The sequence below is a fragment of the Amaranthus tricolor genome, chromosome 5 (genome assembly GCF_026212465.1).
Source record: "Amaranthus tricolor cultivar Red isolate AtriRed21 chromosome 5, ASM2621246v1, whole genome shotgun sequence".
In the NCBI taxonomy this organism is placed as follows: domain Eukaryota; kingdom Viridiplantae; phylum Streptophyta; class Magnoliopsida; order Caryophyllales; family Amaranthaceae; genus Amaranthus; species Amaranthus tricolor.
The window spans coordinates 12,946,778-12,964,828 of record NC_080051.1 but is presented as its reverse complement, the minus strand read 5'-3'; the positions used below and the strand labels follow the sequence as shown (position 1 = coordinate 12,964,828).

Below are 18,051 nucleotides of genomic sequence, written 5' to 3'. Positions count from 1 at the left end.
AGAGAAGAAGATGGAAAATGCAAGAAGAAAGACGAAGAAGGAGAAGGGGTTTTAATCCCCTTATTATCCTAGAAGAGGCTTTATTGCTAATGAAAACTTAATTAAAAGATTGGAAAACCAACGTTGGAAGAAATTCCTGTGCAACCAATTAAGATCCTTAGCCGAGTAGGCTTCAAAAGCCATTGCACTCCAGCCGAGTCGGTGTTTCGTGCTGGAAAATCGTAACAAACTTCGGTCGTCATTTCTTCCTAGGTTGTCGTATAGGCATATAATATACCGTTGGAAAGCTCTTGAAGTCTAGTTTCTAATGCCGCAAACCTTGCATTAGTACAATCTTCCGATCAAAAGTTATGACTAAACTAGTGAACATGTATCAAATTTCATCTCAAAACTTTTACATTATAAACACTTTCTACTCTTTTGCTCATTTTCTTTGTAAAACATCTTCAACCGAGCTTAAAATTCTCTTAGTAAACTCCATCATCATTAAAAACCATAAGAATTATGCTTAAAACAATCAAAACCATTCAAAATCAACATGAATAACCAAAATGGGTAGAGTAGCATGAATCTTCAAAATAAGCACGAAATTACTAACAACGATTATCATTAAGGAGTATTAAAAAAGTGCAAACAATACACTTATTATGGACTTGAAAGACACTCTTGACATCATCGTTGAGTGTGTTGATTGTTCAGTTTTCTACATGAACAAAATCAAATGCTTGTTCCTAAACACAAACTAGAATTTCATAAAAAGTTTGGTAGGGAACCAATATGCCCTTTTTTCAAATATTCTCCTGGATGCTTTGTGTATTGTAGAAAGTTTTATATCAATTTAATCTATAAAATATTAGGCATATTTTCATTTAAAAGAGCAAAATCAAGTGATTTAAGTAAAAAATAAGGACATGTAAAAATTACTCCACACTATTTGAGTATGAACTGAGTCGTAACAAGACTTTCATTAAATTACAAGGTAGGATGCTAAGTGAGAATCGAATCTTGGACTTGAAAAGTGGCATTTTCTCCAACTGAGACGATACCCGATCATCAAGTTCCCACAAGTAGAGATGACAATATGTATCTAACCTAGTTTGACTTGATCCAAGAAAAATAATCCAAGTCAAATTTGAGGGAATGATCGAAGTCTGACTCCAAATACATTTATATACTTCGACTCTGACTCCAAGTCATATCTTAGAAAAATCTGATAATCTGACTTGACTCTGAGTTCGACTATGACAATATATGACATTTGATTTTGACTTGTTTAAATATTTGTTTTTCTAATTTATTTCAATCAAATTTGTAAAATTTTTAGATGTAGTATAAACATATAAATGTGCCTTTTGACTATTATTTATGCGTTTTTCATTAGTGGTTGAGTTATTGGAGCCCATCATAGAAGGATTTTCTCCCAAACTTCAACAATGTTTAACTTTGTTGTGCCAATTTGAAAGACATCATTGGTATGACTTGTTTTTTGTTATTAAGTAAAACTTAAGCGAATTGTAGTATATTTGAGTTATTTAGTTGAAGTGTTGGAACTTGAAAATACATTTAGGAGTATTTATTAAGTAGAACTTAAGCAAATCATAGCTTACTCAAATGATAATATTTTAAGAAATTTACGTATTGTAAAAAAATTGTGATTTTTTGAAAAAACAATGTCATAATCGGACTCCGCAGGAGGTTTGAGAAATCGAATCCGAATGAGATATAGATATAAAAAAATGCCAACATTTATTCAGAGCAAAATGAAAGTACTCCCTCCGTCCTCTTTGATTTGCATCAAAGAGAAAGATGAGTGGTTTTAAAAAAAATAGTAATAAATGAGAGAAAATATGAATTGTGTGGATGAAATTAAAAGATGTTAACATGTATTAATGCGATTAAAAGAAAGTAGTTGGGCATTAATCAAAAATAAAAATAATGTAAATTGAATGGGACAGATTAAATTGAAAAATGATGCAAATTCAATAGGATGAAGAGAGAATATACTGATACAATGTTGAGTATGACCAAAGTAGTCATCCTAGACTTGTAAACCTTTTGCATCAGGCAGCTTCATTTCGCACCCACGCTCTAAAGATCCAACTCCCCAAAGAATCTTCCTACGTTGGGAGATTTGACCATTTCTCCAATTCTTGCGCACCAAACTCGTGGAGTTAGAAGACAAATACGAATAAACTTCAATTTGTTTCAATAAACCCAAATAAATTTCTTTTAAACTATGATAGAAATCTCTTGCATTTCACCATCAAAACAATAAATTACAAGCAAACCTTCTAAAAATAGAAAAATCAGATTAAAGATGTCATTTTTAAGAAACATCCTTAAACCCTCTAATCTGAAATCCAAAACCCAGTTTTCAGTTTCATCATCAACCTTTTACAACTCTCATTTTCCTTCTAAGTACTGTACTTCTGCTTCTGTTACATACCATGCAGGACTTCAACCCACTAAGCCCGAAGAAAAGCCTAGAGTGGTTGTTTTGGGTTCTGGATGGGCTGGATGTAGGCTCATGAAGGAGATTGATACCAAAATATATGATATAGTTTGTGTATCACCAAGAAATCATATGGTTTTTACACCATTGTTAGCATCAACATGTGTTGGAACTCTTGAATTTAGGTCTGTTGCTGAGCCTATTGGGAGGATTCAACCTGCTATTTCGAGTGAACCTGGTTCTTATTATTTTCTTGCTAATTGTACATCTGTTGATACCAAAGAACATGAGGTAAGGGATTACTTTCCTATTTTATTCAATTTATTTATTAAGTTGGAACCTTTTGAATTTTGGATCATGAGTTTATTGTTTATTGCGGAAATATAATGTTTTTTGTAATCAGGAATATTTGTTATGTTGATTGATCCGAAATGTAACTAATCTATTTGGTATATTTTAAACATTTAAATGTTAGTGAATACTAAATCAGATACTTCTAATAGTCTATTATCATGTAGGAGTATGAGACATAAGTGTAGTTTTTTGAAGATTTTTTAGACATAAGTGAGTTGAAGGAATAATAATAAGTATATATTTGGTATATTCAATGCTGGTTAGCTAGCTGCCAATTCTTGTTTCTTTGGAGATGTTTATGGAAAATTTTTAAATAGGACATGGGAATTGTGAACTTGTGGTTATACATTCTAAGAACAAGACATGTTTTGAGTGCAGGCTATATTGGCATTGCATATGAGCTTAATCAAGATGTTTCTTCTGTGCTGTTATTTCTGTTGATTGATTGAGCTCACCTCTGATTAATTCAGGTTTGGTTCTATGTATGTTAGGTACACTGTGAGACTGTCACGAATGGAGCTCAGTCATTGGATCCATGGAAGTTCAAAATATCATATGACAAATTAATTGTTGCATCAGGGGCAGAAGCCTCTACATTTGGAATCAATGGGGTGCATGAACATGCAATTTTTCTTCGTGAAGTTCATCATGCTCAAGAGATCCGAAGAAAACTGCTCTTGAACTTGATGTTGTCTGATATACCCGGTATGGAGGACACTGCATGGTTCATTCCTTCCTGATTTAAGTAAGCTGATTTTTAACTATGCATTTGTCTGTTTTTTCTTGTGGTGCTAGGTGTCTCTGAAAAGGAGAAGCAACGACTTCTGCATTGTGTTGTTGTGGGTGGTGGTCCTACTGGCGTTGAGTTCAGTGGCGAGCTCAGTGATTTCATAATGAGGGATGTCCGTCAAAGATATGCACATGTCAAAAACTATGTCCATGTCACCTTGATTGAGGTCTGACTAGCTGTTGTTTGATAAGTTCTTTCTGTTACATCTACTTTTATTTTGCCAAAGTTATAGTTTTAGCCTAATGATATGGATCACAATTTTAATTCACTGAGCTTTCAGACAGTGCAAAAACTAAAGTTGGTGCTGTTATGACCGAGATAGTTTTGCATTGTGTTTGATTACATATTTACACTGCTGAATATAGACCATTTATTTTATAAGAAATCTTACATTATAATCCATAAGTTACACATAATGAACTATTGAGTAGCAAAATTTCTATCTGTTTGCAGGCAAATGAAATCCTATCTTCCTTTGATGACCGTCTCAGGCATTATGCTGTCAAACAGCTGACTAAGGTAAGAAATTTATCTTTCCAAAGAATATTTTTCTCCTTGACCAATGTTTTTCTCCTTGTGTATATATGTTTATGGAAGATGTTAATCATGTCCAAACTTTGGACATCTTTATCATCAAATTTGTTATATTCTTTATATCAAATTCTTTTACTCTACATTTGTGCATATTGTTGGTCTTTGCTAGTGATTGATTGTGAGGTGGGAAAAATATACTTGGATTTTCATGATTCTTTTAATTTTTTTGAGCTATATAAGACTTGCTAATATTTCATCTTGGATTAGGCTAAGACTGATTTTAAAATTCCGCCCCAAGCTTTATCTGTCTTGAGTGAGATTTAAAAGAATATGAGCTTTATATGGGCAACTTGGGGCTTCCAGGTGTAAACCATTAAGGATTAATCTGCCCCGATAGTTGTGTAAAATGGAGTTTTACTGAATTAGCTGTATGGGTGGTGGTTGTTTTCAGTATTTGATATTTGTCACAACCTGAGTATATGAGGAAATTGGTTGTTCAAATCTGTGTTTTAGAAATGCCACGATGTATACGTGGAGAAAAGTTTGCTGCGGCTAAATGGTTAAGCTAGTACGAAGAGTGATTTCATCTGTCTAAAATACATTAAGTGTTCTTGTGAACTAGAAGTTTCTTGAGAGCTTAGTTTTAAAGTGCGCAAGGTGTATCGTTCTGGAATATATATAAAAATTCTAATGTAGTTGGATTAAGTGTGAAGAGTCATAGAAATGAGACTATTGTTGTATGAGAAGAAATATCTCTTCTTTCACATAAAATCTAATCTGCAAAGCTTTAGCAAAGTGGAGAAAACAAGTGAGGATTGCATTTTCAATAATGATAAAGTATTTTAACATATCTTGGGGCCTTAAATATCAATTTGAATTTTTAGCTTAGATGGTCCTTTTAGTGCATGCTCACGCATGTGACGAAGTAACCAAGGACGCTGGCCATCTACAGGAAATCATAGTAGTAGCTATTGGAGAATGAAATAAAGTTTCATTAAATATACATGTCGAGATCATAATAGAAAATTGCAATAATGATTGCGATTGCTATAACGAAATAGTTATGCGGTAACGGGAGTAATACGGTTATCATTATGTCTAAGTATCAGTCAAAAGTATGAGATATCTATTGATACGACCGAAGAAACATTTTTCTTACAGCTTACACCTTTACGATCCGGGGTTATAAGTTCAATATTTTTGAAACCTTTACAACGCGGCCGATTCTATGTGACCTTGTTTTTGCATTATGGTCGAGATATAATCATCTTTCGACCTGAGATGTCGTTACACTTATATCCTCATAGCCGAAGGCACAAAGGTTTGAAAAACGGGATTGGAATTTGTGCGTATCAGTAGAAAGGGTAAAGAGTATAACATAAGCATTCGAAAATGTAAAATTAGGATTTGACAATTTCCAGATAGAGTTTTTGTGAAGAGTTCTATCTAAATATTTTGAATCATTTATAAATTATAGCCACATAGTTTAACTCATTTATTAATTATATCTGCAAAGTTTATTTTTATTAATTATAGTTACTATAAATCAAAAAGTGCATATATTGTAAACATGTTACCTGAATCCTATAACCAGACTTTTTAATAACCTACTGAATTGTTTTTTAACCTTTGACTTCACTTGTTTACATTTGACCAACAAACACAACTCATCCTACCTAACCCTAGCTAATTCACCATCCAATTCTTCTGTCCCCTTCATCTTCTTCAAACATTCTCTCTCACCGCAAACCAGCGATCGTTGAAGGTAAGTTCCTTTAATTGAAATTGAATTTCATCTTCTTTAACTCTAAAATGAACTTTAATTGCAAACCAAATTGAAAACGAACCCTAGATTAAATTTTTTTTCATATAGAGAATTTCAAAAAAAATCAAAACCCAGGGAATAAGAAATATCTTTCTAGAATGTGCAAAAGAAAATTCCTAGTTTCTGAAATTATTTTAAAAAAATTAACACTTACACAATCAATTCTAAGTTATACGGCTTATACCCAACTTATTAACTTCATTGTACATCATCAGATCCCCCATAAGGTAAAACACTTGATTAAGAAAAAAGATACAACTGAAGAGTTAGTAAAATCACGAATATACAAATACAAAAATGGTCCATAGAGATATAAATGCAAGAAAGTAGCCACCAAATTCCCCATAAGTCCACCAGGAATCTAGTAAAACTTGGCATCTGAAAATCCAGTGGCAAGGGCAAGCTGCTCCAATCCCCTTCGCCCTTACCTTAAATAATATGGATGTTGCAATTAAAGTCCCTTATATAGTTAAAGAAGATAAAATTAAGCTACAGTCTAAGAAACTTACCTTCAACAATGGCCGGTTTGCAATGAGAGAGAATGGTTGGTTGAAGGGTGGAGATAGAAAAATTGGAGGGTGGGTTAACTAGGGTTTGGTAGGATGTGTTATGTTAGTAAGTCAAATGTAAACAAGTGAAGTCAAAGGTTAAAAAATTAATTCATTGGGTCATTTAAAAGTTCCATCATCGGATTCTGATGACATGGTTACAATAGATGTAATTTTTGATTTATAGTGGGTATAATTCATAAAAAATGAACTTTGCTGCTATAATTAGTAAATGACCTAAACGATGTGCCTATAATTTATAAATGATTCTGTTATTTTTGTGGGACGGATATTATGAAGATAAATTACCATGTTGAGAACAAGATGCCAAAAGTAAGGAGACAAGGATGAATAAGTAAGCAAGGCACTAATCTTTTCGTTATGCCTTGCCATTTTGTGCAAAATATCTGGACACGAGAAAAACATGCATGACATTTTGATCATAAAATTTTTTGAAAGGGGTTTTTGTCAATATTAAGGCCAATGTCACTTTAAAACATCTTGCCTTCCTTTTGAAATAGAATTTATAGAGTTTTGATACACTTTTCTTTTGTGAAAAATAGAGGAAGCTTGTTATTCTTAGAAATATGGAATGTGTATAAGAAATTACTGTGATTTTCAAGAAATAAAAACTAAAATTTAGGGTGGGATGAGCTTAAAACTGGAGATGTCGTCAAATCACCATGAATAGTATCAAATGACATAGTAGTTAAAAAGGTCGTAATATGACAATTTGATGGATTTTGAAAGAGGCAAGAATAACAAAGGAGCGTTGGGCTTAATTAATTAATTGATTTGCTACTTCCTTGACAAGAATACCTCACAATGGAAAAAATAACATCGAAAGTTGAAAAAAAATTGATGGGTTGGCACAATTTGGGAAGGTGAATGGATAAAGATCCCTCAAGCTCTCACATCTCATTAAGTGGCACAATTTGTGCAAATCCTTCATAGAAAATACAATGGTTGAAACTATATTGTCGTTAATGAATTTGTGAACCGAAATGAGGTTTTTGACGACGTTAGAAGTGTACAAAACATTTTACATTTATTGTAGGATTATTTTGGTGAGAGTGGACAATACCACCTCAATGTCGGTTGGATTATAGGCAAGGGAGCAGTTAGTGGCAGTTTAGAAAGATTGTGGTGTAGACGTGTAGTAGGATGGGAACCAAAGATATCCTACTTCCTTGCTGCCAGAAAATGCTGCTAAGGTGCAGTTGCACATGGGAAAGTTGGAGATGGCCAGATATACGTTGCTCAATTTGTTATTTCCTCCTGTGATGGATACTTCTGGTTTCTGCCACAACCTCCACCTTGGCTGCTATTGTTATTTCCTCCTCAAACTCTATAATTTTGTTTCTTTTTTCTCGATTGTTAGCATGAATTAGGTTGGTTATTTGAGGAAGAGACAGTTTTAGCATTAATCATAGCTTGGACCTGATTGGAGTTTGCAGGGTCCTCCATGCTCTTTTCCTGCAAAACTGAGCATAGAACATCCCTTCGCAAAGGAGGAGAAAGGATCGGCATGTTCAATACTTGCAACTTCCTTGAGGACCTAATATTGTTCCCATACCTTCGCACCCAGGCCCCAGCTTAACCAATTGAGTACCTTCAACCTATATACAGTAGGTGTTCGTTTCATGGAAATCACAAAGGTAGGTGTTTGTATACTCAGTTCCAAGATAGATTAGACAACCCATGTTACTTTTTTTTCCTTGAAACTTGAAAGTGTTTTCCAAATGACTTGCATGCACTGCCTTGTTTTTGTCATCAATTATGAAGCTATATATCTATTGAAGCACACTAGCATCAAGGTGCTCCCTGAGAGCTGTTTGGCAGCCAGATCAGATTCCTCGTCTGATGAGGTAGTTGGTTTTGCCTTTTGCTTTGACAATGGAACGATGTGCTGATGTACATGTTTAGAACGGGCATTAAGCTTAAAGATGGTCACCCAATCCTGCTTTTGACTATTATCCGTGTCAACCAAGCTACAAAATTGCAACTTTGATGTTAGAAACAATTGTGGCAGAATCAATATTTGATTCTGCCACTGGGAAGGAAAAGGAAAAGAGAAGAAGATGGGAGTCTAAGGATTTAATGCAGGCGAAAAGAAAGGGATGAAGCAAAAAAAAACCCTAAGTTACTGACACAACTTTTCCATTTAAAGTAAAGCTGTCTTTTTCATGCAGCCAAGATACTTTCTTGTTATTGGGGAGTGTCATTAGCATAGTACAAAAATGTGGTTTTGGTCGTGATCATGATAATGATCACAGTGATGCGCATGTGGCAATGCAGATGATACAATTGTCATACCACTAAAGATCAGCCAATATAATGAAATATTCTGTAAGATAATGCGGTTCTTTACAGTTCGGGTAATATCGGTTTGATAAAGTTGAAAACCTTTACATCACGTTCGATACTATATAATGCATCCTTTATTTGACACCTTGTTCATTAGATTACCACTACTGTATTGTTATAATTATAATGTTATACTTTCTAAAGATGTCATTATATGAAGATGAGGGTAATCAAGATGCGTATGTTAAGATAAATTATTGGACATGCTTTAAAGGATATAATTCAAAATGAAGACATACTGAAGAGTTTTTATGTGTCAAATATTGAAGCCTAAATGGGAGAACTTTTTTTCCTTTGATTTGTTCTTTTTCAAAGAACACTAAAATATGGATCAGTTAGAAAAGTGTAAGGTGGAAACTTTGAGGAGTTAAGAAAAGGGAGAGGTACAATGATTGAACAATGACATGAAATACTGAAAGTTGGAATGAGTGAAGGAGAATATCCATGAGCGATCTCTTACATAGATTTGTTTTGCTTCACTTAGCCGACTCCGCACTGTTGGGAAATAAGACTTTAGCATTATTGTAGGTTTACTTTGAGTTACTATCAGTAAATTTTTGCAGCTTGCAGATTGATTACAATGGCTACCTAATGTTACTTTGGCCTAAAAAGCTAAAAATTCGTAGCTGCAGAAAAATGCAAAGTTTCGTGAGCTTCACTATTAGTACTCCAATCTTTTTGGGTTGGGCATCAATTGTATTTATAATAGTTTGGTTGGGTTTATATGAATATTATTATATTATGTGAACTGGTTTTTGAACTGGCGGTAGTGAATCTGTTTTAGAAGTTTATTAAACACTAGTGCAAAGGCATTGATGTAACTGTAAAAATTCACTTTATTATTCATTTTTTAATTTCATAGTTTCTCAGACAGGAGTTCGGCTAGTCCGTGGAATTGTCAAAGACGTACAGCCTGACAAGTTAATTCTTAGTGACGGCTCGGAAGTTCCCTATGGGCTTTTAGTGTGGTCTACTGGTGTTGGTCCTTCACCTTTTGTGAAGAATCTTGAGGTTGAAAAGTCACCTGGTGGAAGGTCAGATATTTGCTATGAATTTATAGATTTTACTTAATCTTCTTTTTCTGAAATTGTTCAGTTGTTTGAATTTTGAGTAGGATTGGCATCGATGATTGGTTACGTGTTCCTTCTGTTCAAGATGTGTATGCAATCGGTGATTGTGCTGGTTTCCTTGAAAGTACCGGCAAACCTGTTCTCCCTGCTTTGGCCCAGGTAAAACTCGAGCTGAACGTTTTCTCGCCCATCTATATCAGAACCCTTCAACCCCCTACAAACTAAAAAGTGCCAGTATCTTTATCACCTTGACTTATAATTGGATTGTCAACATGATTATAATAGGTACATATTAGGTCGATTTTAGGTAATAAATCTACTCGATAAAACACTCGCAATTTCTTGACTTCAGTTTTAGGAAGATTATTATTTCATTTCTTTTTCCTTTAGCTTCTGTCACATTGAGCTGAGGTCTGATAAAATTTTGACGCGCTTGATCCTTTATGTTGTTCCAAATGAAATAAAGAATTTTCCTTCGTACAACAGGTAGCAGAGCGGCAAGGAAAATATTTGGCGAAGTCTTTAAATAGGCTTGGTAAAGCTGGTGGAGGGCGTGCAAACAGCGCAGCGGATATTGATCTGGGAGAACCTTTTGTGTACAAGCATTTAGGATCCATGGCAACTATTGGAAGATACAAAGCACTTGTAGACATTAGGCAGAGCAAGGTGATGGGAGTAAAAACCTTAAGTTCCTTCTAGCTAGGAACAGCTAACACATTACTCACTCAATAGTTCATTTTTTACAGGATGCGAAAGGCTTGTCCTTGAAAGGTTTCCCTAGTTGGTTTATCTGGCGCTCTGCATATCTTACTCGAGTTTTAAGCTGGAGAAATCGACTTTATGTGGCCATTAATTGGTTAACTACTTTTCTGTTTGGCCGTGACATAAGCCGGATATAGAAACTGGCATAGCAGCAGATCTAGCCACGGTAAGAAACTCTCTTTCCTTTTATGTTTTCTGATATCCTACTCTTGTCGGCCTAACATAAGTTCGGATTATCTAATGAGCTCTTTCTGACATCAGTTTTCAAGTTTTGATTGCTTAACCCGAGGGCTTCGCAAGACTAAACTACAAATTATATAACTCCGAGGATGATCTCCTCTATAAACTTGCTTACGTTTTAGAATGCACCATTGTATACAGTGGTGAAGTAAATCAAATAATTGTACCATTGGGATTTGGGAGATGGGAATCAGTGATTTCATCGTCCAATTCCTCTTAACAGTTTGGCATGATTTTCGAAGAGATGCTCCGTAGTAGTTGTGCGATGTCTTACTAGAAATACAATCACGAACATTACTCTGATAGGAAAAATGATACTCTTCCTGTACATGTTAAAACAGCATATTTGACAAATTTATGATCGAGTACCTAGCAATCCTCTCGTTTCATGAAGTGCATATGAGTGTTGTGTTTTTCCCTTACGGAACTTGTATCGATCTCAGGATTCTCCCACTATAATCGTTTTGTAGGTGATAGGAGCCAGTACAAACAAGGAAATAAGGAAAAGCATCACAAATATATACTTCGGTATTTCATACTGTTCAGCTGTTCACTTATAGAGATAACTGGGAGAGGATAGCAATCACTCATGTAATAAAAGTTTATTTCTGTTGGTAAACTTTGTAGCTGTCAATTTCTGTTTTCCATTTGTTTTTTTGAAATTGGTGTCAAGTTTCTTGGGAATTTTTAGTTTCCCAACAAAGGGTATACAAACCAGACCTACAGTTGACATTATCATATAAAGAATTGTGGAACAAGTGATAGTTTTGACTTTTGGGTATTATGGTCTTTTAATATAAAACATCTTGTCATAATGATCAAGGTATTTAGTTTTGTTCGTTCAGTCATGAAATTCTATGTGACGGTTACATGCAAATAGGATTATCAAATCTAAGAGTGTGTTTGGATTCAAGGAAATAAAGGAAAAGGAAGGAAAGGGATTTAGAAGGAGGAGAAATTTCTTGTTTGGATAACAAAATAATAGGGAAGAGATTTAGAGGGGAGAAATTTGGAAGAAAAATATGGACAAGTTTTATTAAGAACACAGTCTCTCCTAAGGTAGAAAGATTTGGAAGGAAAACCCTTTCCTTCCCTTTCCCTTTCCTTCCCTTCCCTTCTAAACAAACTATGTACACTCTTCCTCCTTATCCCTTCCCCGTCTTTCCCTTTCTTCCCTTTCCCTTCCCATTCCTTTCTTTTCTCTCCTAATTTGCTATCCAAACATAGTGTAAGTAAAGGTTTCTACTTCAATTTAAAGGTGTGTTTGGCAATGAACGATTGATAAATTTTTTCATATTTTTTTTTCTTAAACACTATTACCAAGTATTTTTTTTATGCTTGTTTGACCAATTAAAAGGCGAAAATCAAATTGATGAATGATGTACTAAAACAAACCATCATCATCATCATCATCATCATTATACCTAATGTATCCCGCCCATAGAAATACTATGGTCAGAGTTTGAGAAGGAAAGGGGTGTGGCAACTAATACCCATAAAGGAGGATATGACTAAAGAGTCCCCCGCTCGAGATTGATCTATAGAATGATAGTTCTCTGCAACGAAGAAGGGTTAGTGAAACTTAAACTACTAGCTTGTATCTTACTATACAAGCTTGACCCTTAAACATAACAAATTGGAAATAAATAAAATACATATAGACAAATATTATAACTAGATAAAAACGAGTAAAAGAATGATATGTAAAGGGCAAAGAAATAAACAAGAACATCAACAGATAGGCAAAATGGGGTAAGTGGTCTAAGACATGGATAAGGCACCTCCAACAACTCCTATCCTTAGTCAGGTTTGCAGAGAGGTGTAGATCATGCAAGTCATTTTTTATTTATTCCTCCCACGTTCTCCTCCCCTCCGTCTTCCTCGACTTCTCTTATTCTCCACAATGATGCTTTCAATCCTCCTCGCGGGGGCGTCAAAAGTCTTTTTCTGCACATGCCCAAACCATCTTAATCTATTTTCACATATCTTTGCTGAAATAGGGGTAACTTTTAGTTTCTTTCTAAACTATTGATTCCTGATCCTATCCATCACTGTGTTGCCCTACATCTACCTCAACATACGTATTTCTGTAACTTCCACCTTATGTTCAAAAGTCTTCTATTCGGGCCAACATTCTGTCCCATACAGCAAAGCAAGCTTGATTACAACTCGATAAAATTTACCTTTTAACCTACTTGGAAACTTCCTATCATATAGTATACTCGCCACTTGAGACAACCCTCTTGTATTCGATGAGTAAAATCTCCATCAATCACCTCATTACTCTGAATAATTGATCTCAAACACCAGAACTTGGTTGTACTTGCAACTACTTCTTTACCAATGGTCACCTCTGGCTCCCCTATCTACGATGTCTCACTAAACTCGCATTGCAAATATTCTGTTATCGTACAACTTATGCACAATCCTCTAACTTCTAAAACTGCCCACCACTCTTCCAATTTATTATTAACTTCCTCTTTAGTTTCTGCTACCAATACGATATCTCAGCAAATAACATGCACCATGATACAGTCTCACAGATCGATTTAGAATTCTCTTCCATAATGACCGTAAAAATAAAAGGACTTAATGTCGATCCCTGATGTAATCCTACCTTGACTGGAAAAGACTCTGTTATCCCCATCATTGTTTGAATGTCAGTTAATACTCTGTCATACATATCCTGTATAGCCTCAATGTACCTATGTAACGCTCCTGAATTTTCGACTCTCTATATGAAACCAAAACTACAAGGGAACGGAGGAAATTCGGGTGTTACATTAAAAATAAAATATAAAATAAATATAGAAAAAGGAAAAGGAAAGTTTTTGGATGATTTAATAAAAGGAATTAGAAACTCCCAAACAAGATTGCGGGGAAATTTCGGCAGCATCTGCTCCAAAGTTGGACACACTAAAAAAAACAACGATCAATAAAACATAACAAAGAAGAGGCATTATCGGCCTTATAACAAAATATCATGGCGGAATGACCATCGACTAGTCCTTGGTTGACATGCAAAGCATGGATTGTAGTTCCAATGTAAACGCTTGAGTTTGAAGAAAGAAAAAGAACAACAAACTATTTAAATCATACAAACCAAAAAAAAAAAAAAAAACAACGCAGCGGAAATAACTTATACAAAGGGGGACATGCACCCCAAACTCAAACATAAACAACTTAATTGAAAAAGAAACTACATGTAGAATTAATAATAGTAAGATTTTTGTACACTTCAAGATTCTCACTTATTTCCCCCCGTATGCAATGCAAAAAACTCCATCACCTTTAATGTTTATGATATCCTCGTTGCTCAACGTAAGATCATAGACCAACGTGTCATAGCAGGGCCATCAAAGACAAGCCATCAACAATACAAACAAACTGTACACGTCAATAATCAACGAATTTATAGTAGTAAGAACCACATAATAACTGAATAGAATAATAACATTGCACGACAATAAAGATTCTACTCATCTATCTAAATACTTCCTATTTACTCCACCATTTCCTTTTCAGAACTTCTAATCCATCGAAAAATATTCAAGAGTAGCGAATCTTTTCTTTACTTTATGGCATAGTGACAAGGCCAGGGCGTTATCGGCCATCCAGCGCCCATGGAAAAGTATGAGTTCAAACCCCCTCCAGCCGACCCTCTCGAATCCTACCTTCGGGAAAATAAAACACACTGGGGTACTAACCCAGTGAAGAGGCCACCATATTGGGGTTTTCAAAGCCCGCCTGGTAACACCTCGGTCAAGAGGCAGTATCGAGCATTCGGCGCCCAATGACAAAAGTATGCTCATACCCCCCCATACAGTGATCCCGACGGATCTCACCTAGGGGACTACTAAATCTTCATGACATAATCCAGTTGAGTCACGCCAACTACTCATAATCTAATGCTTTATCAAATAGGAATAACTCCCGCTTTCTACTATTAATGAATGCCTTGAGATAGCAGAACGCCAAAACCCACTAAGCAACTCAAAAAAAAAAAAAATACAAAATTCATCTATAAATGAGTGTTAGCTACATTGAGATAAGTGTGTTGTTCTTCATTCCTTGTCATCTTATAATATAAATTATATGATATTTCATGTGTAATGTGTTGCATGGAAACGGTAGTAACAAAGTTAGATATAAAGCGAATACATACTCCTATAAAGCTAAGCCATTAGTGTTAGAATATCTTGTATCATACTTTTATGGATAAGTATACTAAGCTTGTTAAAAATTATAGTGGTCAACCCGAGTAGAACAAGGATTATATGTAGTTTGATGATTCAAAAACAATACACAACAAAAATAGAATACAATTTTGGTCTTTTTTGAAGTCTAGAAGTTCATCTAACATATTTTAAAACTTATTGTCACGATATCAAAACATTAGGAGTAATTTTTGTATGTGATCTACTCAAAATGAGATAAATCCATATAAAATCTTAATACTAAGTTATAGTGATGTATAAATAAATGAATGAAACATTTTACATACCTATTAATTAAAACATTGTCTTTGAATATTTTTTAACCAATATCTCAAATGAAATTTAAGAATATCTAAGTCTATAAATTAAGTTATCAATCAGTTTTCATAATATTAATATATTTTTACAGGACAAAAAAGACTAAAAATAATAAAAATTGTTCATATATATAGCAAGTCTTTGAATTTTCTATTTTGAACTACATATTTGTATCTTTGGGCCACCTGGACATAGATTTATTATTCCATTTAGATATTTAATGTACATTAAGTAAATCTTATTATATTTTACCTATATATGATTATTTTGATTTATTTAATATTTATCAATAAACCAAGTAATTTATGTGTTATTTTTGTCTTTGATTATTAGTTTGTTTATTTTCTAACATTTTCTAATATTAACTATTTATTGATTATCTTTTAAAAAGCTATTAATTGATAACATAGATATTAATTAATAGTAGGAATACATTAACTTAAAAGGCCATGCAACAAGTTTGACTATATAATAATATATACCCAAATAAGATGAGTTCTCTCAACATAAACTGCTACATCACGTCATACATTATCACATTGCTAGGATTTAACTATTAGCTAATTAGTCAACCAGCTACGTACATATTACATATATGATTAATTAAGCAAACATTATATAAAATAAAATAAACAACTTTATTATCTTAATCTTAATTAATTAAAAGTTCAGAAGGGAATCAAGTTATTAATACTAATAATAATATTAATAAAAAGTTTAGGGACGATTTGATCGTCTTCTGCCATGTCGACCACCGCTGCCCATGCGATTGCCAGGATCATGTCCGCTGTTAGCCTGTGGATTGCCATAATCATCAATGTAATACATCCTCAACATTCTTGCTCTTGGCTTCGTCACTCTTATTCCTTTTTCATCTATAATTAACATCATAATAATTTAATTGTTAATTTATTAATATATTTTAATTAATGAATAATAACGTGCTGGATAATAATTAAGTTGTGATGTAATATTCAATAATATGATGTTAATCATAATATCATCCTTTCACTTATATCTTATATATGTGTGAATTGGATCTCATAGTTAATTCATTAAAAACCCTTCTAACACACACACACATAAAAACCCTTCTTCTTTTCAATATTTTTTGTTCTTAGAATAAAATAACTAATTTGTTTTACTTATACTACTCACAACTATATTACATGATTACACTGTACACATATTAATTATTACTATATCAGAGTATTATTTTTTTAGACATTAACAAGTTAAAATATATTCATATAATATATTATTAGATTTATCCCGGTATACAAAATTTTATTATAGAATTATAATAATTTTTTATAAAATGCATTTATAACTATCGGTGGGAAAGACAATGGGAATGAGTATTTCTGAATGTTTCAATTACCTTGGTTTTGGCAACTCTTGAACTCACAAAAAAGCCAAACATGGTGTTTTTTTAGAGATTATTATAATATTTTCAAATTTCCAAATTAATACTCATATAACTATATATACTTTGTTTCTATTGACCTTATAATTTTTTTTGCAACTTAATAATGGACTAAATTAACTATCTAGGGTCATTTTCAAAAAAAAAAAAAAAATCTATCTAACGTCACCAATTTTAGCCAATATCCATTTATTTTTTCATCTTTAGCAAGTTTATTGATTCAAGATCACTTTTAATTTAATTTTATTTTCAACATAAAATTTCACGTAATGAAAAAGTAAGACTGATACATCAAATATTACTTAAAGTTCGAAATAAATAACAATATTAATAATAAAGTCCATGCATTAAATTTTGTGCAAAATAGTTGATTCAACAATTTTGAACCTTTACTCAATTCTCTTCTTTAATAGGAGAATAATTTTCAAGTAGGAAAAATAAATAGTAAAAGCACATATTTATTTTTTACGAAAGATGTGAACACTTGTTTGATCATAAATACCATCTCCATTTATATTAATTTAATTCGATTTAAATCAAATAAAATAAGATTTACAATACACAAGTGATAAATTCAAAAGAATAGAGTGAATAAATTTGATTAATATAAAATAATGATTTTAAATATGAAAGTACCTGAGAAAAAGATTGAAGCACGAGCGGAAGCACCAAAAAAAGTACACAACAATAACAATAGAAGCAAGCACTTGTTTATAGTTTGAAAGAAACCCATATTCTTTTTAATTGAAACTTTCACTCTTTAAAGACACAAATATTTATAGTTCAGGTCAGTGAATGCTGATAGATTTAAGATTGCAAATTTATACTACACCTTACAAGTGGAAGAAGCCGTTGACGTTTAATTTAAGTGTGTATACACATGTACGTGGGAACCACGTTTGTGTTGAAAAATTTTATAGGATCCAACTAAGCATGTTTAACGTATTCGATTATATAGAGCCCAAAGTAAAAAGCGTAAATTATATATATATATATATATATATATATATATATATATATATATATATATATATATGAAGTATATATTTTGTGTTTGAGTATATAATATATTAAGGGCCGCCTGTTTATTTTTTTGGCCCCAAAGCAAAATATTGAAAGGGTTCCTAAAAGCTTAAGGCGTAATAAAT

The 18,051-nt window shown here is 33.2% G+C and overlaps 2 protein-coding genes across 3 annotated transcripts; one reads left to right on the top strand and one right to left on the bottom strand.

The window, feature by feature from the left end:
- The first annotated feature begins 2,062 nt into the window (after positions 1 to 2,062).
- LOC130814238 (internal alternative NAD(P)H-ubiquinone oxidoreductase A2, mitochondrial-like) lies at positions 2,063 to 13,655 on the top strand. 2 transcript variants are annotated; one of them, XM_057680321.1, is made up of 9 exons: positions 2,063 to 2,743; positions 3,298 to 3,511; positions 3,602 to 3,762; positions 4,050 to 4,115; positions 9,741 to 9,904; positions 9,985 to 10,099; positions 10,427 to 10,606; positions 10,687 to 10,868; positions 11,413 to 12,175. In XM_057680321.1, exons 1-8 carry the CDS (start codon positions 2,318 to 2,320, stop codon positions 10,837 to 10,839), a joined length of 1,479 nt encoding a protein of 492 aa, XP_057536304.1. In that variant the 5' UTR covers positions 2,063 to 2,317; the 3' UTR covers positions 10,840 to 10,868; positions 11,413 to 12,175. The 2 variants fall into 2 exon arrangements, with proteins under 2 accessions (XP_057536304.1, XP_057536305.1); XM_057680322.1 differs by having other exon boundaries at positions 2,067 to 2,743; positions 11,386 to 13,655.
- Positions 13,656 to 15,929: 2,274 nt separating this feature from the next.
- Positions 15,930 to 17,682, bottom strand: LOC130814237 (uncharacterized). Its single transcript, XM_057680320.1, has 2 exons — positions 17,540 to 17,682; positions 15,930 to 16,352 (listed from the first exon to the last, which is right to left on the bottom strand). Exons 1-2 carry the CDS (start codon positions 17,634 to 17,636, stop codon positions 16,195 to 16,197), a joined length of 255 nt encoding a protein of 84 aa, XP_057536303.1. The 5' UTR covers positions 17,637 to 17,682; the 3' UTR covers positions 15,930 to 16,194.
- Between the last annotated feature and the right edge of the window lie 369 nt (positions 17,683 to 18,051).